Source organism: Camarhynchus parvulus, chromosome 1 (genome assembly GCF_901933205.1).
Source record: "Camarhynchus parvulus chromosome 1, STF_HiC, whole genome shotgun sequence".
Lineage (NCBI taxonomy): Eukaryota > Metazoa > Chordata > Aves > Passeriformes > Thraupidae > Camarhynchus > Camarhynchus parvulus.
In genome coordinates, this window is record NC_044571.1 from 100,586,418 (window position 1) to 100,612,472 (window position 26,055).

Here is a 26,055-nt window from a genome sequence, read left to right on the forward strand (position 1 = left end):
ATCTCCAATTACACTACCCAAACAGAGCAAGGGTTAGATTTAAAGAATAACTTTACAATTAATAGTCTAAAACGAACCGATTTTTTTATAATAAAAACACCGTTAGGAACACAAACCATGTTTCCCTAGAAAGCAGCATTTCATGAAGTCACTGGTAGCAGGAACCATGCATTCTATTATTAGACACAGAGCTCTTTGATCCATACAGTATAGAAAGAGGGTAAAAACTGGTTTATGGTGCTCACTGACATCTCCCACACACAGATTCTTTTAAAAGGGAAAATCAGGCTTTTCTGCTTATCACATTGATCCTGCTTCTTTGCCAATATTCAGATTTCTATCCTCTAAGTTACACTAATTAATCTTGAAAGGCTTTAAACCACATACATCCTCAGGTCAGCTTTCACAACATAATCACTTAAATTAAAGTCTTGAAAATTGCCAGGGGATGTCTCTGCATATACACATTTATGACTCAAGAGAAAAATATTACTAGGTTTTATGCCTCTCTCTTTGTGTTCTATCTTGCTTGCCCATTAAGCCTGATCACAAGCAATAAACTCAAGGAACCCAAATATTTTATACAGTGCTTCAGTGAGCATAACTGAATCCAACTTGAACTGCTGCCTCCCTCTGTGAAATTCTTCTTGCCCACTCCACAGAAAAGCATTGACTGTAAGATTAATCCCTCCTTAAGGCACGCTGCAAAAACCTGAGTCTGCTGTGTAAGGATTTAGTTATACTAAACACTTTTGAAAAACACTATTTTAGTGTTTTTATAATCACAAAATGCATAGTAAAATTCAAAATGGCATCCGCCTACCTATTCTACTCCAAAGTGCATCTTCCTTCTTTCCACTCTTGCTGATATATTTGGGGAAAAAACCACTAAGCTCCTTTAAAGCAAAACACAGATACTTATTCTGAGATTAAAAAATTTGAACGAGTGTCATATGTTTAGTGGAAAGAATCAAAAAACACAAGCTACAGGAACCCTTTCTATAATCAACAGAAAAGATTATCTGAGAGAAGTTATGAAGTGTTGGAAATTTGTTCTCAGTCCAGGACAAAGCTCAGAAGTTGAGCTCTGGTCCTCCTCAGAGTAGTACCTAGACACTCTAGGAAACCATGCATCTGTCATGCGAACAGTCAGGAATTATGAACAAAACAGCTTCAGCTCAGTGAGAGTCAACATGTCAAAATATGTTGTCATTTACATACAGCTAGGGAATATGACATTTCAATAGCATGTAGACTTCTTAAAATACAGTGCTAACACACCCTGAGTTTACAGAAGATGATCTATTTCTGCATATAAAGAGACAGGCAATGCAGCAATAGCAGTTTTAATAGTGATTTGTAAAGAAGATCCTGATTTAGAGAAGATTAACCTGATGCAAGAAAAACTCCACCATGTTTAGTAACTTGTAACAGGTTTACCCCATTTGGAGCTGTTTCTGTATCTGGTATTCCCACTGCCTTCAAGACATGTCAGCAAAGGTAGGAGCCTGTACTGGGGAAAAGCAACAACAACTAGGAGCGATTAAGGGAACAATCAGCCAGCAGGCATGCATAAAGGCGACTTTAGGATCTAAGAGAATTGCGCCAAAGATGCTGAAATTAAACAAGCCCTACTGTGAATTCAGAAGGTGGAGAACTCTGGATCAGACTGATCCAAACTGCACACTGGACTGATTTGAACCACATGGTCAATATGTGCCTTAAAGGTCTAAGGTAACATAAAGAAAATTCTTAATCTTAAAAGCTTACATTTGTTTTGGAAGACTCATTTTTTGATATGATTTATTTTATTCATTATGTATTATTTTATTTTTAATTATTATTTATTTTCTTTATTAAAATAAATAAGTAAATAAATAAAAATATCAGTAAAATATAAATAAAAATATTAGTAAAAAACCTAAGTTTTTACTAATGTTTTTTGAGTCATGTTCTGTTTTTAGGGCTCACTGGGATACAAATCAGACGACCAGTGTTACCCAGCTGCATCATAACACATATCTACAATTAACCACAAAACATGTGCAGAACATTTTTAGGCACATAGCTCATATCCCCTTCCATGGCACATCACTTTGGACAAAACCTGTGTTTTTCTATGGTGATGCCACAAAGACTGAATAGTTTCTCCCCTGGTGAACCAACACTATTATGTTCAAGACCCAAGCATTCCCAGTCCTACAGAAGAAGTGGTTTTGATTGTCATTTCCCACAGATGACAAAAAAAATTTAAATAAAATAAACCCAAAATAATAGAAGCAGATAAAAGACACTTTTAATCATCTCTGAATAACTTCATTTTAGCGGAGCTTAAAATAGAGATGACAATTCATACGCCCTAACCTTACCTCTCACATCCTCACCCACTTGACCTCTCTCCCATCTCTCCTGCTTGGAGGGTTCCCAAGGACAAGCCCTTCCTCTCTACCAGCAATCTTAATTTCAGCAAGTCATTATCCACTGCTTTATTTCAATCCATTCCCTATTAATTCCTGCCACACTTCCTAAGCAGACATCAGCTACTGGATAAAGAACTCTTCAGCTTAAAACTTGTTTTTCTATCAAAATCACCTAATATTCAAATATTTAAACCTACAGAGGATCTGCTGATATGCAATGAGTAAGGAAACAAGTGTGAGCAGGTCAAGGCTCAATAGAGTTGTGAAAAAGAAAAAGCAAGGCAGAGGTTACGTGCTTGGTTTACAGTTACCCTGATGGTTCAACGTCAAGTCAGAGTTTTAAATGAAAAACAGGGCTGAAAGTCTACCTGTAATCCACACTGAAACTACAAAACCAGCATATTACCATCAACAACAGAATTAAGTTTTGAGTTCAAGGACCTCACAACACTCTACAAATGCTAAGTTTTTAAACAGTTAGTTTGAATATTTGCATTAAAAAATATCATGCTGATAGGTATCAAGTTTAAATGTACCCAACTACACCATCAACAGGACTCTCAGGGAGCTGTTACTTTGCTTAGTCTAATTAGACTTTATTCTACCATGGTATTTAATCAAGTAGAATGCTCTGTAGGCATAAAAAACACATGTAATTCTTTAAGAAACTTGAAAGCAAAGTAAATCACATCAAGGTTACAAAGACTAGACAGGATACTAAATCATCCACTCTGGTTTAAAAGTCTTTCTATGAAAAAAGATGAACCCAGTATATGTGTTTCCAGTCAATATGAAAAACCAGTGGTGGCTGTCAGCATTTCCACTCCAGTTGACTCATGCACATGCAAACAGCTGAACAGAAATCTCAGTGTCAAACCAAGGCAAATTCCAATTTTCAGTTCAACAAGGATTCCTGAGTATGTCTAAACACATTCATGGTCTGGTGGCAGTACAGGAGCAGCAGACAAATTTCAGATGAACACTTTTGCCGGTTGTGCTTGTCTAGGGGCCTAAAGGCATTTCTGCTAGAAGTCAGCTCTGTAATTCTACAGGATTCCTGCAGGAATATGATCCAGAGGCTGCAGCCCACCCCATGAGGGCACAAGCCACTGCTCTGTGTTTCTGTTCATCCAGACACAAGGAGATCATCCTGTAATCATAAAGCTACAGGCATGAAGAAGCCTAATGTATCACCTCTAAGGCAAGTTCAAACCACCCTGTACACTCAGCTATCATAACAGTTTCTTCTAAAACATCATCCTTCCTAGGGTAGGAAGGCTGTTTAAGTCACCTTCCATTGTTAATTTAAGTCTTTTCCGTGATTTAAGATGTAATGAAGACTGTGCTCACATGCTGCTGAAAGTAAAACCAAGAAATTTCAGGTGCAGACAGAGAAAAAACCTCTTGGCAAGGATTTTTCATTTTCATATTTAGAGTTTGAGGTGTGATGCCTGCAGTTCATATCCATAATCTATTCTGGTGGGTTTTTTTTTCCTTATGAGGAGTATTATTGAGTTCTTAACAAAAGAAAGAGTTGCAACCCTTCTCTTACTGACTTTTAAAACCCCTGGCTTTGGTAGGAGGATAGGCAACAATTTGCTAACATAATGGCAACAATTTGCTAATATAATGTCTTCAATCAAAACTGCTCACTAATACTGATGTATTTAAAAACCAGAAAACTGACTACAGAAAAAGAGATCTTTTAAAGCTACCCACAGATATTACTCTGAAAAATCAGAGGCCTGTTTCAAAGCTACAACAATGATTAGACTACTTGTGGTGTTTTAAGCATTACACCACTCTTACAACTCAAATAAATTGTGCTAAGTGTTCTACTCTAATCACTAAAAACTCTTCATTGTCCCTCAACAAGTTCTCATCAGCCATCAAGATCTCATTTAATTTCATATCTTTAGCTCATCTTCAGCTGTTTTAAATAGTCACTTTGGTGCTTGATGAACACTAAAGTAAATCACTACAGGATTCCTGGCTCAGGCAGACGGTAAATGTTAGGAAAAGTTGAAAGAATCCTTATTCCATACATTTATTTCAGACCTCAAGCATCTCTTATGAATTCAAGTCCAAATAAATTTACTGTTGTGCTCTGTGATTTATGAATTCTGCATCCAGAAATATCACATATGTACCAATATACTGATGGCCCACTTTTATTGTCTATAACCACCTGCCTTTAACAGAAACTATTTTTAAAGCTTATGAAATTGCTTCATTTTTAACTGCTTTCACCTGCTTCTACTTTGGTAATACACCATATGTTTTAGATCTTTTACTCTCTCTTCAGTTCATACCTCTGCCATATCCCAAATTATATTAAAGTCTCAAAGTTTAATCTGTACTTCAGAAAGCTCTTAAGGGAAGAAGTTAGCAAAATAATGGTTTTTACACATCACATCCAACTGTCTTGCACAGGCCGAAGTCTGGCACAATTTAAATATCATATTACATCTCATTTGGCAAATCCAAGTAAAATTCCAAATCTAGTTTGGAATTATGTTACATAGCCTTAACTTTCCAAGTGATTCAAAACTTTAAGGACCAGTAATATCTGCAGCTTTATAAGCTACATTAGGACACTTATGTTTTAAGAACACTTAATTATCACAAAATGGTTTGTGTTGGAAGAGACCTGAAAACCCATCTTGTTCCAACCTCCTACCATGGGCAGGGACACCTCCCACTAGACCAGGTTTCTCCAAGCCCTGTCCTACCTGCCCCTGCACATTTCCAGGGATGGGGTAGCCACTGCTTCTCTGGGCAACCTCTTCCAGGGCCTCCCCACCCTCACAGGGAAGAATTTCTTCCCAATATTCCATCTAACCCTGCCATCTGGCAGTGGGAAGCCATCCTCCCTTGTCCCATCACTCAAGGCCTCTGCCTAAAATGCCTCTGTAGCTCTCTTGGAGCCCCTTTATGCGCTGGAAAAAGCTCTCAGGTCTCCTTGGAGCCTTCAGTTTTTGAGGCTGCCTCCAGAGCAGATGGGCTCCAGCCCCTGGAGCACCTCTGTGGCCTCCTCTGGATTCATTCCAGCAGCTCTACATCCTTCTGATGTTGGACCCCAGAGCTGGAGGCAGCTCTGCAGGTGGGGGGGTCTCACCAGAGCAGGACAGAGAAGCAGAATTTCCCCCTTCACTGCTGCCCATGCCATGGGATCAGCTCAGCACACGGGCACTTCTGGGTGCCAGCACACATGGCCAGGGTATGTCCAGCTTCTCATCCAGCCATTTTCCCAAGCTGTCCTCCTCAGAGCTGCTCTCAATCCATTCTCTACCCAGCCTGAACTTGCGCCTGGGATTGCTACGATCCCAGTGCAGCACCTTGCACTCGGCCTGGTTGAACTTCACAAGGCTGGCACAGGCCCAACTCATCAGCCTGTCCAGGTCCCTCTGCCATCCCTTCCCTCTAGCACCACACAGCTTGGTGCCATTGGCAAACTCCATCTCACTGTCCATGTCATTAGCTTAGAAGATAAAGAGTGCTGGTCACAATTCCAAATCACGAGAACACCAATCATCACTACTGTCCATTCTGACATCAAGACATTACCCAGTAGTTAAGTGCAGACTGGAATCTTAATCCAGAGATTAAATGAAGCTGACACCACTGCACTTTCACGTGACTGTATTTACACTATCTTTGATACTTCCTGCCCAACTGTGTCAAATTTATCAGAGAATGAACATAACCTGGCTTTTTCTTTCACTTCTCATTTTCAAGGACAGTAAGCAGAATGAGTGCAGAGGTGGCTGCAGCACAGACTTGGCAGAATGCAGCTGAAACCCAGTTATTCATTACCAGACAGATAAAGAACTGATGTCATTTCTGTGACTGTAAGTCACTCGTGTCATAGCAGAGCATCTACTAAATCTGGGGGAACAACTGTGTCTCACATCACGCTACTAAAAATGGGTCAGTTAAGAAAAAAATGAGTTTTAAGCTTTAGACCATGGATAGGACACTCTACATGAGGATAGGACTAAATAGCACAATTCAGGTAAGATAACGGCATGAGAAAGCCACAAATTCTTGTTTGATATGTCTGAAGTATGAGGAATGTAGAAGAAAAGGTTTAAATATTTACTGAAGTTTGAGTTATTTCAGCTTCGCCCCCTTTTGGGGTCTGCAAGGGGGGCAGGCAGGGGAGGAAAGAACTAGTGTTTTCCCTCCAACCTAACCACACCTTGTTTGCTCACTGTAATGGAATGTCCTATTCAGAGGAGGAAGCTTGTGTGATTTAAAAGTCCTGGGGCTTCTCTGAACCAGAAGAAATTAAACCCTGAAAGCCTTTTAAGTCAGAAGGACCACCACTGTCCAGACAGCTCACTTGAAATCACAATTTCTCAAGACACTTCAAATCAAATACCAGGACAAATAAACTGCTCAAGAGCCACAAGCACCAGAATATCCAGCATTCCTACCATCTTAGCACTCCACCTAAAGATCAAGGCACAAGAAGCTTTGGCTGCACACCTTTAAAACCGCTCTCCTTCTCAGATAAGCCGCACCACAACTCTACCAGCTTCAGAGCAGAGACTGCACAGATTTCCTGCAGAAGATCCAAAATTAAATGAAAAGACAGAAGAAAGGATTACAAGCATGTATTTTGCTTGTAATTACAGATTAAGACATAAATATGTGTTACAAATCTCAAGCAAATTCAGACTGGATTACTACATGGATTTGAGTTCCTACTTAACAGAAAAAGCTACACTTGTAAAACAAATTTGATGACAAAAATACAGACTGCCATGAGGAAAAATCATATCCCCATTCAAGCTTTATACAATAAATAAAGAATTAGTTTATTGGGGAAATAAAACATTAGTTTAACTTTATGAAATGTATTTTCAAAATGCATTTCTGAACTGTTCAGATGATGATAATCAAAAGCAGAAGCATCTTTCTGTGCTAAGTGTAACCGCTGTGACCTTGCTCTTGGGGAATGCACAATAGCTTCAGTATGTGCAGACTGTGGAAAGAAAATAAAAGTGAAGATCCAAGTTATGGAAGTCAGGCAGCTCCTGACAAGACAGTCACCACTTTGTACAAGAGGGTATCATTCTATCGCTTCAGCAAATGCAAATGATTTCAAACACCTCAAAATCACAGCAAAGAATCTATGGAGCCAGTGACACTGATGGCTTTTTGTTAACTGGGCATTTCCGTGACATATTTCAGCTTGGATTCAAGGCTTGCACCATACAAGCCATGATGAATTTCACAATACATGGACCATCTGTAAGGAGAGAGCAGACAACCTTGCTATCAGAACTTTAAATCTCACTACCACTGAAGAATCATTTTTAACTAGAAGACACTCTATACAGGTCAAGTCCCTGCTTATTTTAAAAAATGAAGTAATGTTTTGGAAAAAAAAAAATCTCAACAGGAGTATAGTGTTCCAATGGGAGTAAATTAAGACTAGTATGTCTTCACAGAAACATTTCTCAGCTGGTCTCACATGTCAGGGGTCAGTGGTCTCATATACTGCAGTAAACAAAATCTGCTTTCTCGGACTAGCCAGGAGCATGTTGAAACTTCTAGTTCCCAGAAACAGTGTTAACATTATCTAAATTCATTAAACACCTGATCTAATTCTTTATCTATACACAGCAATATCAGCTGACTCAATGAAGGCAAAAGTATTGTTTTGCTAATCAAGAATCAAATAAGCCAGGATTCTAGGTAAATATCCTCAAGAATTGTAGAATGTAAAAATACAGTTCAAGATAAGTTCATGGCAAAAAGCATTCTTTGAGCAATACAGTTGAACCCTTAACACACACTCAATCTGCCCCAAAGAATCAACTTTTCTTTGATAGCTATTAGATTTCTCAAGCAACCATCTCCTTCCATCTAAGTTTGCCAAGATTTCTTCCCAAAGCTGCCATTTCATTACCTCAGCTGAAGTACCACATATGATTAAAGACGTGTCAATTGAGTTGGAAAATCTTAACGTCAGTGAAAAGTTATTCTTCACATGCTTGTGTTCTGATTTTTCAGACTGCTTTGTTTGCAAGTGACTTATCTGTTACCAGGCACAAAGCAATAACAACTTCAGTGGTGTTGTACTAAGTCTACTGCAGCTGAAATCCTTATTTTCCCATTCTTCTGAACTGGAGTAAGGCCACAATAAGGAGGATCACTTACAGATTATGCTCATTCAACAAGTGGATTGCAAATGCTCCAAAATTATCTATAGGCCAGTTCAGCAACACTTATGTCCACTTACTTGCAAGTCCAGCTAACCACACTTCAAAGAAATTAAAGATAATACATCAAGAAAGATAATTTGGAAGCATTTTTGGAGCAGAACTGGCAAGGAATCACATATGTTTGCTTTATTCATATTTTATCCTGAAAATAAAATTTTTACATCAGAACTTCTGCTGTCAGTAACTCACTTTCCATGATTTAACACTGTGTGCACCACACACAACATACCAGTTTTTCTGAGCAGTGCAAATGAGTAGATCTAAAATACAACACCAATACACCAAAATAATTGCTTGACTATGTGCAGATTCAAAATATGTCCTGCCTGATTTACTTAATCTTCTCTGAAATTTGGTTTCATAAACTAATGAAAAGCACCCCAAACTGGATTAATCCAGTCTGCTGGGGTTTGAGTTCAAGATTCACTCAACAATCTGTGGAGATACATCAACATTCTCCACATGCAAAGGTGCTGCAGACCTTGCACATCAACTAAGATAAACTTACTCAATGCTTTGCATCCTTAAGGAGTCCAGAACCACTCTGAAGCCCCAAGAAGGGCACCTCTGATTCATGCTTTATGCACTCTCCAGTTGCAACAAGTCGGCACCATCCCAGTGGAGGGTGACCTGTTTTTTTTTATTTATACATTCGCCCTTCCCACAAGGGCTACAGCAATGAATTCAAACTGGCCTTCAAAGTATCAGCACCTAGAGAAATCAAACATCAAGACAAAAACTGACTAATCACTGCAATCTTCTGGCTTGCTTGAGGTTTTCAATAATGATCAAGGTGAGCTGCATAAAAAGACAAATTTGAGGTGTAACTCCAACTCAGAAAAATAGTTTCCAGGAAATTACTTCAGGAACAAACCTATCCCTTCTAGCTATATTATTATTTTGCTGTATTTTGATCCTGTTTTCTATGAGGGCCCAGTATTACAATAGACAGATGTTTCCTACTTTAATGACAACAAAAGGAATTTAGACAGGACAAGTAACCCATGGTAGCATCCTTAATTTCACTTCCCCTTACACCATTTCATACATCTTTTGGTACCTGAGGTACATCAAAGTCATAAAGCAACTGCAAAGATGTCAGATGCCTCAAGGTACATGCCCAAGACTTGCATGGTAGTTGTTTGAATCCTTTGACCTTTGCTGTCTGTGTTTGTCACGCACAGTGAAAGGAAAAAAAGTCTTTCTGTAAATTACAAAATACCAAAGAAACCTTTACAGTTGTTTACTGTATCTCAGATCAACTAATGCCAAATATTCCTGCAAAAATACACCAGACTAGATCATGTTTCTTCCATTACACTCTGGGTCCTGTTTATTTATCTTTAAATTTTATATATATTTTTCGCCTTTATAACAATGGTTACCAACAAGTTCAATATTTAAACATACGACAAAAAAAAAAAAAAGCCCTTTCTGGAGATCAGACAACTCTGCAATATCTTTAAATGCTCCAGCAGCTATGCTTGCAAATGACAATGTTCTTGCTACCTTTTAAATGTAAAACCTTTTTACACATTGATGCCATTTTCTACCTCTTCATTTTTCCCCCAACCTGAAGTATGACATTGAAGCGGCAACTTTCTTCCTACTGCTCCTACTAGTCCTCCCTTAACACATTTTGTTGGGAAGAAGGTGTAGCATCCATCAGATTGTGTGTACTATTTGATTTCTCTGTACTATTACTACAGAGAAATAATGTTAGTAAAACTATTTCTTGAAATAATTTCCAGTTCCAAGTTACCTAGCAGGGAAGTAAGAGCTCTTGAAAATCTTTAAGAGACACAGTAGGAGTGATAGCTCAAAAATTCAACATAAATAATTCATCTGAATGTGCATTTCACTTGTCCAGATATACAAAGCAAACCAGAAAGGTGATTAAACTTAAAGAACAGTATTTTTCCTCTTAGAGGAATGTATATATTTTCAAGCTGTTTATACTCAAAAATACTGTAACATGAGCAGCAACACCAGCACAGGGAATGTCACAATCTATGTCTCACTCCAGCCACAACAATCCTTATTTTGCCCTAAGATGGGAGTCATTCTTTATTAAAAATCTGGGAGCAGACTAACAGAAGCATTAAATACAGGGCTTGAGAAACACAGTCTCAGAACATATCAGAAATAGTTTCATCTTAGCATTCTCACTCTGTTGTTGAGCATGTGATGAAGTGTTAGGTTTCAGTTCCATCAGAACACTGCCAAGGAATTTATGTGATTTATTCTGCAAGCAAACTTGTTCATCATTGGAGACAGGAACATGCTGCTGTCTAAGTAGCTTTAATTTGGGAGTTACCTATCCATAGAATCTCAGAATCATTAAAGTTCTTAGGATTTTAAGAACATCCCTAATCCAAGCACTCACCCAGCACTGCCAAGGCTAACACTAACCCATGTTTCAAGTGCCACATCCACATGGTTTTTAAATCCCTCCAGAGATGTTGACTCCACCACTGTACCAGACTGGACCAGGGCTGGGCAACATTTTCAGGGTAGAAATGTTTCCGAATATCCAACCTAAAACTTCTCTGGCACAATTTGAGGCTACTTCCTCTCATCCTGTCACTTGTTACCTGGTAACAAAAACCCCACCACGTGGCTCCACCCTCCTGTGGAGTTGTAGAAAGTGAAAAGGTCCCCCCCGAGCCTCCTCTTCTCCAGCCTGAGCTCTGCCAACTTTTTCAGTCTCTCCTGGTGCTCCAGACCCTTCCCCAAGTCCATCCCCATCTCTGGGCATGCTCCAGCTCCTCTTGCTGTCTTGCTGAGAGACAGGGAGGATTGGCAGTGCCTCACCAGTGCCCAGCACAGGGGGACAGTCACTGCCCTGGCTCTGTGCCATATCATTACTGGTACAGGCCAGCTGCCACTGGCCTCCTGATCACCTGGGCACGCCTGGGCTCATGTTCAGCCACGGCTGATCAGCACCCCCAGGGCCCTTCCCAGCTTTCCAGCCACTTTGCCCCAAACCTGCAGCGTTACGTGGGGTTGTGGTGACACAGGGGTAGGATACAACCCTTGGCCTTGTTGAACCTCATACAACTGGCCTTGTCCTATCAATGCAGCCTGTCCAGATCCTTCTGCAGAGTTTTCCTGCCCCCTCCAGCCGGTCAACACTCTAGCCAAACATGGTGTCCTCTCTAAACTGACTCAAAGTGCACTCATTGCTTTGAAATCCTTCAGACTCCAGAACTACTGAGAAATCTTTCTTCCTACATATTGCATGTACTCTGGAGATGCTGAAAGGGACCACTGAAGAAGTGAGTTAATGAGAAATTTTGTCAAAATCAGATTCTTGCCTTAACATGGTAATTCAAAAAGTCATAAAAGTAGACATCATAGGAGAAAACTTAGAGCTTTTTGGTAGTACCAAAATCAGGTTTTGGAATACAAGAGAGGAACAGTTATTAAGCAGATTACAAACACTAACATCTGTACAATTACAAGGCTGACCATATACTATATGCTACTGGTAGTCACTCTGTACTTCATTCTAATTTCAATACTATGGCCAGACAAGAGCTAAGCTCTCACCATAACCTCCTACTTTAAAGTCCCAATGTAACAGTTACGGTAACAGAAAAAAATTGTAAATTCTCGAGGTCCTCATAGAAGTGACCTGGATCATGCAAGTAAACCAATCTGAAGCAGATGAAGCATTTCCCAGAAGTTACTTACATTCTGAAAGCTCTCAAAATATTTAACCAGCTCAACAGGAGGGCTTAGAAAAGTCAGTAAAGAAACTTGAAAGTGTAGTAACATCTTCATACAGTATGACTTTAAAAACAAACACCTGTACTTATGAATTTGACCTTGAGCAAAACCTCAGCTATTTCCCCCAGCAAACAATTTCTAAAAACTCCTAATAAGGATCTCAGAGAAACCATGTGTCTTGGCTTAAAGGACAAGTGCCTGCCAAGGAAGGTGGGAACCTTCCTGGGATGGAAAACATGAACCCCTTCCCTCCAAATTACTGTAACTTTGAAATTACAGGGTTTTCAGGCAAAGACATGGGAAAAGGAAAAACAGGGCTTTACTTGTGTGTATATATATATGTATAACAAGACAAACAAACAACAACAGCAGCAGCAACAACAAACTAAAAACAGAAACACAACCACAGCCTTCCCTTGGCCGTTGAGCACCTTCCCCTTCAGTGCAGCTACAGTCACAGCCGGCAGCACAAGCCTGCTCTTGAGAGAGAGAATGAGAGCTGAGCCCAGCCCCTAATTCCCAGCCAATCCTCTCAGTATCCCTGCATTTTCCAAGAGAAAACCTCCCAGCTTAGAGACAGAAGCAAACGGTGCCCCGTCCCCAGCCCTGGCCACATCTTTTGTCTCTCTTAAGTATCTGTTGTTCCCATTTCTTAGGCAACAAACGGGAGAAAAATTTCCTGAGAAAGGGGAAAAAAAAAAAGGAAAAATCCAAACCTCCAACACCCTGCAATGAAAAAAAAATAAAAGCCAAGTATGTACGTATAAGCCAGTCAATAAGGAGGGCACTATGTGTTATAGTAAAGATCAAATATAGGGATTACATCACTGCAATTATTCAACAATTGATGTTGGAGTTTGAAAAGCTGCTAAAGGACAGGTAACTGAAAAAAATCTAATAATGTATGTTAACTGCTGTGCACAACACAATTAGGAGCAAGGGAGAAACATGATCTATTAGTTTAGAAAGAAAACTGCAATTTAAGATATTTGACATAAAACCTTGGAGATGGTTTTTATTGGAGGATTGTTTCTCCAATAGCTGGGAAGAGAAGATCTCCAGAAGGAGCTAATTCTGAAAAAATCTTGCACAACACAGGTAAATAGCCCAACAGGGATTCATTTACTTAGATAAAATCTCTCCTTTTCAGAAATCTGTTGTGAAATCAAGTACTAAATCACAAGAGTTTGGAAGGCTGCAGCATGAAGGACTAAACCTTCTAATCTGTATGAGAGAACAGGAAACTGAATTAATCTTTACACATCCACACACAAGGACCTCTACTACTCAGAAAATTATTTTCAAGATACAAATGTTCTAGTTTGCAACCTTTCTCAAAGTGATGTACAGGAAGGAGTATGGTCATCTGCTTCAAGAACTACACTGAAGCAAAACAGGTCAATGTTCTATTAAGATACCCAGAAGTGTGTTTGGACAAATTATGAAAATGGTATCAAAATTACTTTGCAAGACATAATTATATAGTTGTGTTCATGGTGTCACAACAGGAAGACAAGTTTAAATCTTAAGGCAAATTACTTTGCCTGTCCTGCCAAAAGTCACTAACCTTCAAAGAGAAATCAGACACTTTCAAGCATCTAAATTCTGTCAACTAGGCACAAGAAAACCCTTCCATTTTATTTAGACTATGAGGAAATAGTGTTAAAATCTTCTAATACTTTAACTGCATATTTCCAAAGAGAAGAATTTGTTTTTCCACAGCTTCCTGTCAATAGTCAGCTACTTCCCACAAGTTCATTTCCTTTGCTCCCTTTTCAAACTTTTGTGGAAAAATGAAGTTATTGATGCCGCAAGCCTGAGTGCAGCCATCCATACACACATACAGGGTCACAGAATTCCTGAGTTGTAAGAGACTTCAAGCTCATCTCATTCCAACCACCTGCCAGGGCAGGGACACCTTCAGCTAGACCAGGTTGCTCCAAGCCCCATCCAACCTGGCCTTGAAAACTTCCAGGGATGGGTAGTCCATAAAGCCTCTGGGCAAACTTTGCCAGTGCCCAGAATCTGAACAGCGCAGTTGGCCTCCCACAAATGGTCAGTGTTGCATTCCTGGCAGTTCAGTGGTTTTAGGTTACAAAGTGAACCTTAACCAGTAATTGCCACTAATTTCATGTTAGAGCACACAGGTGCCAAGACAGTGAGAAAATAAACAAAGCTCCAAAACACAGGAGAAGACATTCAGAGAGTGAATTTAAAGACAGCAAGACAGTTTACTAGAAGGAGAACAGTAACAGTGTGACTACATGTTCAAAGACAATTATTACAGAACAAATGAAAAGCTCTACATTGAATACTCAGTTGATTTATAGTACGTGGCAGGTTACTGTGCTTTTTCAATTGCTTAAAAAACTCAGTGCTAAAACAAAGCAATTTGTTTTCTCCTATTTATCAACCACTAATAGGGCACTGGCAGCAGCTCCCCAGTGAAACTACACTTGCTATCTGCAGTTTATTCCCATAGCCAGTAGCAAAACATAAAAGGCAAGTTTTCCAAATAGAAACCAAAACTCATGAAACACTAAGAAACTCTATTTAGGTTTTTCTAGCATTACTGGATGCCAAATCAAAGCCATATATGTGCCAACAGACCTAGAATAACAAAGCTGAGTTACTCTATTGTATCCCAAAATTCCAACAAGAGAAACTCAACGACTATTCCACAGGTACTGAAAGCAATAACAAGTAACTTCAAATTCCTTATCACCTCAGACTGCCCCAAACTGTTTAAGGTGGGCTTTTTTGGTGTTGATTTGTTGAAGACAGCACATCAGTGTATTTACAATATACTCACTCTCGCTCTTTATCCGTCAGCTTGTCATTTATATTGTCTTTGATTGTAGACCGGGAGCCCTTGTGAATTATAGGATACCTGAGTGGCACTTGTAAGAAGAAGGAGATCATGGAAATTAGGTGAGCAGTATAGCCCAGGGCAACAGCAATGCTTCCATCATCTTTTGCTGTCAATGACAAAAAGATTCTATTATTAATTGTATCCACTGAATCCTAATATTCACCTTTATTGCTCAATACAATATTCATCAATATCGCTCAGAACAACAATTACTGTAGCTCTCAGAAGTCAGAAGGAGAAGACAGAAGACAGAAGGAGACCTGGTGTCATTTGGGAGAGCTTCACAAGTGTTTGCACTTCACTGTGTTGTGTTTGCCTCTTGTGATGAGGCACAGAAAACTGGGGATGGCTCATTCTCCTGAAAATTTTACTTTCAAAGCTACACTGCCAGGATGGGGGAAGGTGAAGAAGAGATGGGAAAAGTGAAACAAAATTCACAGACAAAACTCAAGTATTAAGATTTCTGCGTTTCTCTAGATGGAGTTGACATGTGTGAGTGGGATCAGGAGAAAGCTGTATTCCTCCTCAACTTTGTTCACAAGTGAGATCATCAGCTGGAGAGACACTGACCCCAAGCTATGAACTCTGTTCTCTGCCAATAGCTGGGAAAACTTAGATTAACCCATTGTTTTAAAGCATCATTTTCAATTTGGCAGTTAAAATTTAACCTTAAAGCTTCACCTGCTAGGAATACACATAGATCTTGCAATTGAAACTACATCTTTTAGCCATATAAAGGCTTTTCCTTTCTCTTTTCTCTATTTTTAATTCTTTTTAAGGGATACAGACAGCACAACAGTCATCCCTTCTGATGTCTCCATGAAACCAGCTGAACAGAGGACCTTCATTACCATACTGAGCTCTATCAGAGCCTGTCATGATGTAGGTATTTAAGTTACACCCCGTCAAAATGGATTTTGTAGAAAAGGTTCAAAATTTGCAGCAAAACTGGTTTTCTAGGGATTTTTTTTGACGCCTAGTTTTTTAAAAGATAGTGTCTACTGAGTCAGAGATAAGATCCATGCCAGACAGATGGGTTTCAAATTTAACTGCCTATTTCACTAAATTGAATGCTTAGTACTTCTTCCTCACAATACAATTCTTCTAAAGACTTGGATAAAGAATTAGTAAATCTTTTGCAATGAATTAATACCAGGAAAGTGAAAATGGACCAGAAGATGCCACACCACTCATTTCCCAGGAGTTAGCAAACTGAGTTCATTACCACATTTAGTGCAATCAGGGAATCAAAGCAATAGACTGATTTTTGTCCTACTGACAAATTAGTTTGTTTTAAAGATTATTCCTCCAATATTCCAGCATCCAATATACATATTATTGGTATAAGTTAATTACTATGGGGTGGCTTTAAAGAGTCAGACAATTGATGGAGGTTTTTGCTCAAGAAACCAGAGTGAACAGGTACTGGGGGCAAGAAATCCTCAAGGAAATTTTAATGGATTTCCAGTTCATGTCAAACATTTGTAGATGAATGCATGCAGTTACCTGTACAACTGTTATACAGGTAGGCATATGATATATTTGTTTCTGGAACAGGATGAGGGTTGGCAGTTGAAGTAGAAGGTCACTTGTCAGAGATGTTCAAAGGCTTTTTTTGCAAAGTATTTATTTGGCAGGTTCACCAGCAACTACAGCAAACCAAATGGGGATTCATGACTGTTGCCCCACCGAGATTTATGGACTAAAAGTAGCCCCAATGGAATTCTAGGTCAGACACCAATATTTTCCAGAATCACTGAGTCTGGAAGGCACTTTACCCCTGGCTCAGAGCAGGTTGTCCCCAGGACTGTGTCCAGCTGGGTTATGAGCATCCCTCAGAATGGAATATTGCCTCTCTGGGTAACGTGTTCCAGTGTTTCAATATGCAGTCTCAGAACACAGAGGTACTTTTTACAAAGAGTCAAAAGGAACCTCCTTTGCTTTAGCTAGAAAGTACCAACAAATAATTAGTCTGTTTTTTTCTAGTCTATATCTTTCTGGTCAAAAATTTGGACCCCAAGCTATTGCTATCAGTTTTCTTAATTTTACAAAGTTTAGAACCAGTGTTAACTGTAACAACTACATTAAGAATATGCAGCTACCTTGAAAGTCTTCAGAATTAGGAAGCTTGACTCCACAAACAAAGTAATCCTTTTGGTTGTTCTGTAAATTTAACATCAAGAGTGGAAAGTGAGCATGAAACAATAACATCCAGAACATCAAAACCTACATAAAACACGATAACAAGGCTAACAAACAATAAAATAAAAATAAAAAACCTAAATATTCAACTAAACTTAGAGTGACTGACACAGTATTTTAATCCATATCTCACACAGTTCGGAAAATAAATACAACTTTTTTAAAGAGTGAAGAACTTTATATTAATTCATTATATAGAATATTTTTAATCTCAACATTTTAACATGTTTCTGTGCACTCAGCTAGCCTGCTGTCACAGGGTTACTTTATGCAATTGTACACAAAATGGAACACATCCATTAAATGATATCTATTCTGTTTTCACAGAGGACACTGTGTAAGAGATGCTGGCTTAAGTTCCCTCCCTGTAAAGTTTGTAATCGAAAGACCAAATGTAAGAAAAAGCTGAAATAAACAGACTGAGCAAAGAGCAGATTCTGTCACAAGTAAAGTATAATACTTGTTTGCAGTGTAATAAATAGGAACTACATTTCACATTGAGCAGATTGTCAGGATGTTGAAAACATACCAAATCAATAGGGTAGATGTAGGATAGCTCCGACAGCAGCTGCTTGCATCGAATAGTCTGCTGGGCATTTATCTTCAAAAACTGTTCTCTTTGGGGAAAGAGATTCCAAAACTATTATTTTCTTCAAAAGCTCCAAATAAAGATATCAAGTTGTCATATCCCTTCTGCAGCTTTCCAATTATTACCTCCTATCCTCCAAAAAGTTAGGTAAATTCACCCAAAAAAATTACAGCACACAAAGCTAATTTCTGTTTTCAGGCATACCACGCACTATAGACATATTTTGACTACAAGAATCAGGTATTACAAAGCTGTGTTACACTAAAACACACCTGAAATTCCTATCAGAGTCTACACATACAACCAACCATTAGTTTTCTTCTCTTCTAGACTTGCCACTGGTAATCACTTTACAGATCTACAAAATGTAGCAGGGATATCTTAACAGAAGTTTTAGAGCAACATGAGGAAGAATTTGGTGCCAGAAATCCCATTTTCAATGGCTTGCTCTCAAGCTTATCTTTTTTTTCCAGTTGCAGAACAAACATAGGTCCTTTTACCTCTTAGCAGTGCATTCCTTTCTCGATTCATATAGAGATTCATTATGCTCTTCAAGTTTCTGGTATTCAGTCCCAAATGCATTTTCTAAGCAACAGGAGGAATCAGGAAAAAAAATTGTATAAATATTTTCTCAGTTATCCAAAGTTTTAAAAGTAGATACTGACAAAATGTTGGCAATAATCCTCCATTTATTATTACCCTTCCATTTTCCATATTATGCTCCCAAACTAGAGAATGTCAGACAGCACAGGAGGAACACCTGTCTTCATGCACTACACACCATTCACCACCCAAACACAACCCATCAGATTTCATCTTCCTTTAATATCTGTTCCTCTCACAACCACACAGTGCAGTAATCCAATTATGGACTCTCAATACTTGCATAGACAGAATAAAGTACATGGTAAAAACAACACTTGCATAGACAGAATAAAGTACATGGTAAAAACCATCCTTTTTAGTAGTAACTAGTTACTTTAGACTCAACTAAGTATTAAAAAAAAATCCTGCAACAAAATCAAGTATGTGTATAGTTTGATCTTGGTGAGCTCCAAAGAGACAATGATACAGCATTTCTCTATAGGAGACTTGCCTGGTAAAGGATGATACCAAGATGAGTATTTCATATGTCACTTACATATTAAGAGGGATTTTTGTCTTCTAATACTTAAAACTGAATCCAAATCACAGGTACAGCAACTTCCCTCGTGACATGAAGTCACTTTTTGATGGTAATGTTTACTGTACTATACTGCAGTTCTTCTGATGTTCTCGAAAAATGTCAATTAAACACAGATTTAAGATTGCTTTGGAGAGGTGTCATAGTAAGAAGTTATTTAGAGACAGGATACCAGAAACTGTTGTCTAAAACTCAGTATAACAGAGAGAGAAGAAATTAGACCTGGCTGCAAATTTCAGGTAAAGAAAAAACACAAGCAGCACATTACAGTCAGACAATGAAAATAGAAAAGAAACCAGCACTTTCATTCTGGTCATAAACTAGGCTAAGGTTTCAACACTCACCTCTGTCAAGCAAAGTACTTTTTTGCTTATGCAACAAGGCTACTTCTTGACCAAGGGCCTTCTTCTGTCGCTCCAGCTCATTACGCAGCACCAGGATCTTCAACTGTAAACATTCACTCTCCTTTTTCTATGGGAAGAAATACAGATTTAAAAAAAAAAAGTTTCTCTGCACAGAAGCAGTTCCATAAAAAGGTAGTAGGAGAGAATGAAAAAACAGGACAAGACTAGCACCTGCCTAAGAATGGAGTTCAAAGATTACCACAGGCAACAGATTCCCAAAGACTAATAATTTTGCTGCTTTGGAAGGAAAGCAATGTAGCTGTGTGTCACAGTGCTTGATCCTCCTGTGGGATGCATCTCTCTTGAGCCCAGATCAAAAATTAAGAAGAGTGCTTCACCAGGACATAAAAACAGACAGCACAGGACTAGCAGCAGGATGAGCATTCAGTCCCTGGCACAGGGCTCACCAGCAAGAGGGAAGGTGAGCAGTAAGAAGTCTATACAAAGTGAAAGCAAGAGCTGAAAAAAGGCTGGAGATATTCAAGCTGCACTATTGGATTCAATTCCCAGATTCAGGATGATGAGAATAAGAGGATACAAAGAAAAAGCTGAGAGAGTGTTCAGCCTGGAGAACAGAAAAGGCTCCAGGGAGACCTTAGAGCCCCAGTTGTCCAAGAGAGCTGGAGAGGGAGTTTGGACAAGGGCCTGAAATCACAGGACAAGGGGAAATGGCCTCCCACTGCCCGAGAGTAGCGTTAGATGGGATGCTGGGAACGAAATTCTTGGCTGTGAGGGTGAGGAGGCCCTAGCACAGGTTGTCCACAGAAACTGTGGCTGCCCCATGCCTGTAAGTGTTCAAGGTCGGGTTGGACAGGGCTTGGAACAGCCTAGTCTAATGGAAGGTATGCCTGCCTATGGCAGGGGTTTGGAACTGGATAAGCTTTAAGGGTCCATCCAAATAAAAACACACTAGTACTGTATGATATAGTTTTGCTCTCAGATATCTAAAAATTTAAAGCCTTTGCAAGGAGGAACAAGCATATCCATAACTGAAAAGGTAATGGTAAACAGTCAAGATACCATACTTGGGCTGGAATGACTCACAAGAGATTTTAAATTGTCCCATATGGAAGGTGACTTCTTCACCTCTTCATCTACAATGTAACCCCTGTAATTAAAGAGTGTAAACAATCTCCCATTTTTCCCATTTTGTCAAATCCTTGAACCAGTCTGACACTTTTGGAACTTAGCTGAGTACTCTCAACTCAGAATCTGCTTTACAGCAATAAATTAACTTCACGCTGCAAATGTGTCCTTTACAAGGCACTAAACACATACCACTGAGTACCAACATAATGAAGGCACCACAAACCACTCCTGTTCTGTCAACTCATCTTTGAACCAAGATCAGTTTTCCTGGGCAGAAAGCAGAAACTAATGTCAACAAACTTCTCTGGGGAGGGAAGGGGAGGAGAGCAGGCAAAACCAAATGTCAAAAGCCATTGTAAGATCTAGTACAATTTCTGTTTAAAATGAATATGTCACTTGAATGACAGCATTTGCATGAACTCTGTTCATCCAAAGGGAGTCAGGGTGCAAGAAGATACAGCCAATAGATTCACCTCACTCTAAATCCACCACAGGTTCCTGTCAAGTTTCATATAAATCATTAGAAGTTTGTTTTTCCTGAAAGACCTCTTTTGTGCAATGTTTATGCTTTGATAGCATGATTGTACAAAATAAAGGTAAAAATTGGATAACAGATTTATCAATCCATCTGAGCAACTCACACAAGTAAAATTGATGATATTACACATGTCCCAGATGAGTTCCCATTTAAAATGGCAGGTGTAAAGAAAGATTCCAAGTTCAAGTGTTAAAAAACATCAGTCAGATGCTTCAGCAAGCCCATAAAATAAGGTTTCAATAAATCAAACATACCAGTTCATTCCTTGTAGATGTACATCTCAGCTTTTCTTCAATCTCCCTTCCTATTTTTTGAACAGTTACCTGAGTCTGTTTAATTGCACACTGAGCTCTGTGGAGCCTGCAAGGAAAAGGTTACAGCTGTGATAAAGGTTTCCCACACATGCAAGCACCTCAAAACCAGCAATGCAAATGCAAACTCAGACTGTCAGCTTCCATTTCAAAATACCAAATAGGAAGCATAAGGAAAGCAGGGTTAGATGGGACATTTGGCAGAAATTGCTCCCTGTGAGAGTGATGAGGCCCTGGCACAGGTTGCCCAGAGAAGCTGACGCTGCCCCATCCTTGGAAGTGCTCAAGGCCAGGTTGGACAGGGCTTGGAGCAACCTGGTCTAGTGCAAGGTGCTGGAACTGGATGAGCTTTAAGGTCCCACAACCCCAAACCATTCTGTGATAACCTGCATAGTTTATGAAGAAAACTGCCAAGTCTTTAAATTCAATCAAGTATCAAAATCTCCTCTTCAATTTTTCAATTCAACAGATACTGACCAGGCTGCAGGTGAGAGAGCAGGTAATTACAGGCACCTCACTTAAGCTAAATCACCATTAATGTGAAAATAGATACACACAAGCACTGTTAACAGAGGCCAGCTTTAGAAAAAGTACAAGTATCTTTAGCTAACACACAGCTACTCAGTCAAGAACATGAAACATTCTTCAGCATCTCCTACTATGCTAGGGTCCTTCTGTAGCAAAACCATTTCTTAATTAAATCACGTTTGAAAACATTAAAAGATTATGATGATGTGTTACAGATTGTTAGCCCTGGCCTCAGGGTGAAAAGAGAAAACCAATTATTTGCCATATTTATTGAAAAAAAAAAACAGGCAGAGGAGAAAGATAGCAAAAACAAGTCTAAGAGTCATTAACATCTTTCTTAAAATTGACACAGAGTAGAAATTATTGTATTTATTAGAAAAAGAAGAGTTGTACATGGAAACAAACAGTGCTAGTAATATTAATAGACAAGGCCTTGTGATTTAGAACTACATTTACAGTTCTAAATGAATACACTTAAGTCACCAGATGCCTTTAGTTCCTTCACACTGTTGCTTCTCCTAAACACCATAAGAGCATAATTTAAAGCAAAAGTCTAAGTAATTTCTTTGGTTTCTCTTGAGTTTCTCAAACTGCTCATAGCACTAGCAGCTGCAGGCTGGTAGGGGCCATCCCATATGAAGAAACACTGCTCTGCTGGCTGCTGAGGGGGTGGGAGGGGGCTGAGACTGTTCAGACCAACAGTCCTGGATCACCCAAGGGTTGGGTCTAAACACACGTAATGAAGAACTGAGACCTCCTGGAAACCCTGATCCTACTGGGAATTACTTCTTACACCTCCCACCTCTGTGAATGCATCCCTAGGCTGCTGGCTATGGAACATGTGGTTAACACAAGTCAAAGCCAAGGGGTGCGGACCATCCTGAACATCACTCAGAGCTCTGCTGTCATGTCATCTACTTCCACACTTTCCAACCTGTCTCTTTCCAAAAGTCTGGAGTGTTTTCCTTCTACATATAAGAAAGCCCTACCCAGAGTAAGAGTAATAACTGAATGACATTTCCTCTTCCTCTTTATGTAGTTTAACACTGAAGAACATTCTTGATTTAGTCCATTAGGTGATTATGAGACAGTCTTACAAGTTTTCACAACACTCCATTTAGGCAGCAAAACCTCCAGGAGTGTGTTCTACTTGTTGAAAGAGTACTTACATAATGGAGAAATTATTAGAAAGGTCAATTGCCTTGTGAGTTCCTCACAGTGAATTGATCAACACTCATTAACAACCTACCAGCTGCGTGGTAACTAAGTTCTCCTATGCATGCTCAAAGGATAAGGAACAAACATCTACAGAGACTGACTTCTCAAAACAATACATATAGTCAAATACTTGTTCAGTTGGGTGAATCAGTATCTAAATATACATTTCTGACATATAAAAACTGCTATACAAAATAATTCAGCAATAAAATCTGGTTTTAATAAGAAATTTATTTCTTTTTAAGCTAAGCATCATCCACTCATTCCTGGCACAGTTAAACTTTGCTGCCTTGATGCCAAATAGGGCCATTTACACTGCAAGACAGAAAAATTACTGATATTGGTTGACTCCATTCCAGTACATCTACTGTTGTTCTAAGAACTTTAAAATGGTAACATGACCACATCCAAAGTTAAATCTTACAAGATTAAAATTTTAGGGACTTCATGTCACAAAAGCAGCAACCATCAACAGAATTTTTTTTCTCAGTCAAAAAAAAAAGCCTCCACGTGGAAATCTTTGGTCATCCAACAAGGGGAATACAAACTAAGCTATTAAGAATAGCAACATGGAAATTTTGTGTATCACTTCAGCACAAGCAGACTTAGGTGGAAGCAATTATGATTGCACAATGGAGATCAGCAAGCTGAGGCCATAAATCTGGATTAAAACGTATACAGCATAAACAGAGAGAAACTTCAACCCTAACTGACCACATCTTGTTTCCATTTCTAGGCTAAATGCTGGTCCAGTGCTACAGCTTAGTCAGCACAAGCTGTGCTTTGAGCACAATCCTGCTTGGTTTAATAACTGTCAACAGTAAGCCAACTGATTACATCACCTACATGCCATCAGCCAACCTGGGATTCTTCCTACGTTGCCCAAGACTTCAGTCTTTTAAGTACTTTATTAAAAATAGCACTTCCATAGCACTTTAAAAGCTAATTGAGGACTTGAAGAGGCCACTGGCCTGCTACCAAATTTCCTCCAGCAATTGGGAAAGCCAAGCCAGTTACAGCAGAAACTCCAGCCTTTTTAAAGGGATAGTTTAGCCAACAGTGTTGTCACTCAGTGTCGGCACCAGCTCACAGCCATTGTCAGCCAGAAGCAGAGCAACTGGAACATGATGACTGACAGATTTACTGCTGTTGCTTGGGGCCCTGAGAGCTGCCCTGCAATTGTCCAACATCAGGCCAGTTCCATGCTGCTGCCTGGGAAAGACCGGAAAGCAAAGCAGACATTTAAATTCTTGAGCATCCTCCCTGACTGAAGGTGGAGACACACAAGGCTGCTGTTCTACCTCCATTCCTACATCACCAGCTTTCTGAGATGGGAGGGATTAAGAAGACACAAAACACTCTCCCTTCCTTTGAACAGTTTAGAAAACAGCTGGATACATTAAAAGTGCAATCCATGTATTGTAAGCTAAGACTAACACAAACTGCATCCCTACTTGGTGCCAGCCAGCTGTAAGATTTTTTTCATAACCTCTTAAACCATCATTTGCTACACCTGCTTTCCCACAAGAAAAAATTCCTCATTTATAATCATATACTCCCTTTCCAATTTCTTAAGATACCTATACCTACAATTTATCAAAAGCAGATGTAGGGCAAGAAAAGACAGTAGGGAGTAAGAAAACAATAGAATACAAGCCTGACTTCTTAATTTGTGACATGAAATCTCTACAAGAGCCAATGCTGGAATAGATGAGTAATGCGATGGTTGACTCTCACGATTAAAAGGCAAATATCATGTCTATACGTTAAGAGAAGTTTTATAGATTTATAGTTATGTTTTACCTCCCCTTGTGTGATTATCAGGGGGTGGCCTGGGTTTGGGACATTTGGGATGGTCAGCTTGTTACCATGGCAGCACCTGACCTCCAATCCAGACTGGAGGAAGTGAACTCCACCACTGGACAGCAAAGAAGGAGTCCATGGACGGAACTTCAGGAGGGGCTAAAGGTTAAAAGGTGAAACCTCCATTGTGTGGATGAGCACATGGTGGGAGAGATCCTCTGCTCCCGGTGTGGTAATATTTTCGCAATTCAGTCTTCTGTTGTATTTTTGATAAGGTTTTAATAAAGCTTTTAAAGTTTGTGAAAGTAAGTATCATTTCTCACACTCACACAAGTGAGTGATGCAGCACAGATAACTTTCCATCATTCGCTCAAACAGTTCTGAGCCCTACAAATGTAAATCACTTACATGTAAGACTTATGTTTACATTGGAGAGTCTACATTTAGGCCTTACACACTTAAGACACAAATTAAGCTTTAAAATAATCAAGTCCATGTGGATTTGTGGTCTGCAATAGCAAATGCTTTGAGCTATTTGGAAACAGAGAAGAAAAGGAAAAAACACGTCTATCAAATGGGCAGGTTCCAGCCTCCAGTTTGAGGAATACTTAAGGAAGCTAGCTCAGATATAGATCACCTTCAATACTCACAGGGCATGAATGGAAGAGGAGAGCCTTAAAGTGAAACTCAGTTTTTTTGAGAAACTAAGCAACAAATGTGAGATGTTCCAATTCCAATTCCAATTCACAGATTTAACTCCAGTTAAATTGATGGATTTATGGGTTAGTTTTTTTAATTAAAAAAAAAAGTGGCAAATTACAAAGGAGGCTTCTTTTTGCTCTTTCTCAGTTTGTGATTACAGAAACCTTGCTGCCAGGGCACACAATCATATTCAAGACACTGCATTTAGTAAAAAGATAAATTAGATGC

The 26,055-nt window shown here is 39.2% G+C and overlaps 1 protein-coding gene across 1 annotated transcript in view; it reads right to left on the reverse strand.

Annotated features, from left to right (window-relative positions):
- UVRAG (UV radiation resistance associated) overlaps positions 1 to 26,055 on the reverse strand; it is an 85,322-nt gene that overhangs the window by 30,965 nt on the left and 28,302 nt on the right. The window contains exons 7-12 of the mRNA XM_030945701.1: positions 21,520 to 21,625; positions 19,579 to 19,705; positions 18,552 to 18,636; positions 17,992 to 18,079; positions 17,363 to 17,423; positions 15,201 to 15,366 (exon numbers count right to left, since the gene is read on the reverse strand). Of these exons, the coding sequence (XP_030801561.1) occupies positions 15,201 to 15,366; positions 17,363 to 17,423; positions 17,992 to 18,079; positions 18,552 to 18,636; positions 19,579 to 19,705; positions 21,520 to 21,625 (633 nt within the window). The remainder of the gene's footprint in view (positions 1 to 15,200; positions 15,367 to 17,362; positions 17,424 to 17,991; positions 18,080 to 18,551; positions 18,637 to 19,578; positions 19,706 to 21,519; positions 21,626 to 26,055) is intronic.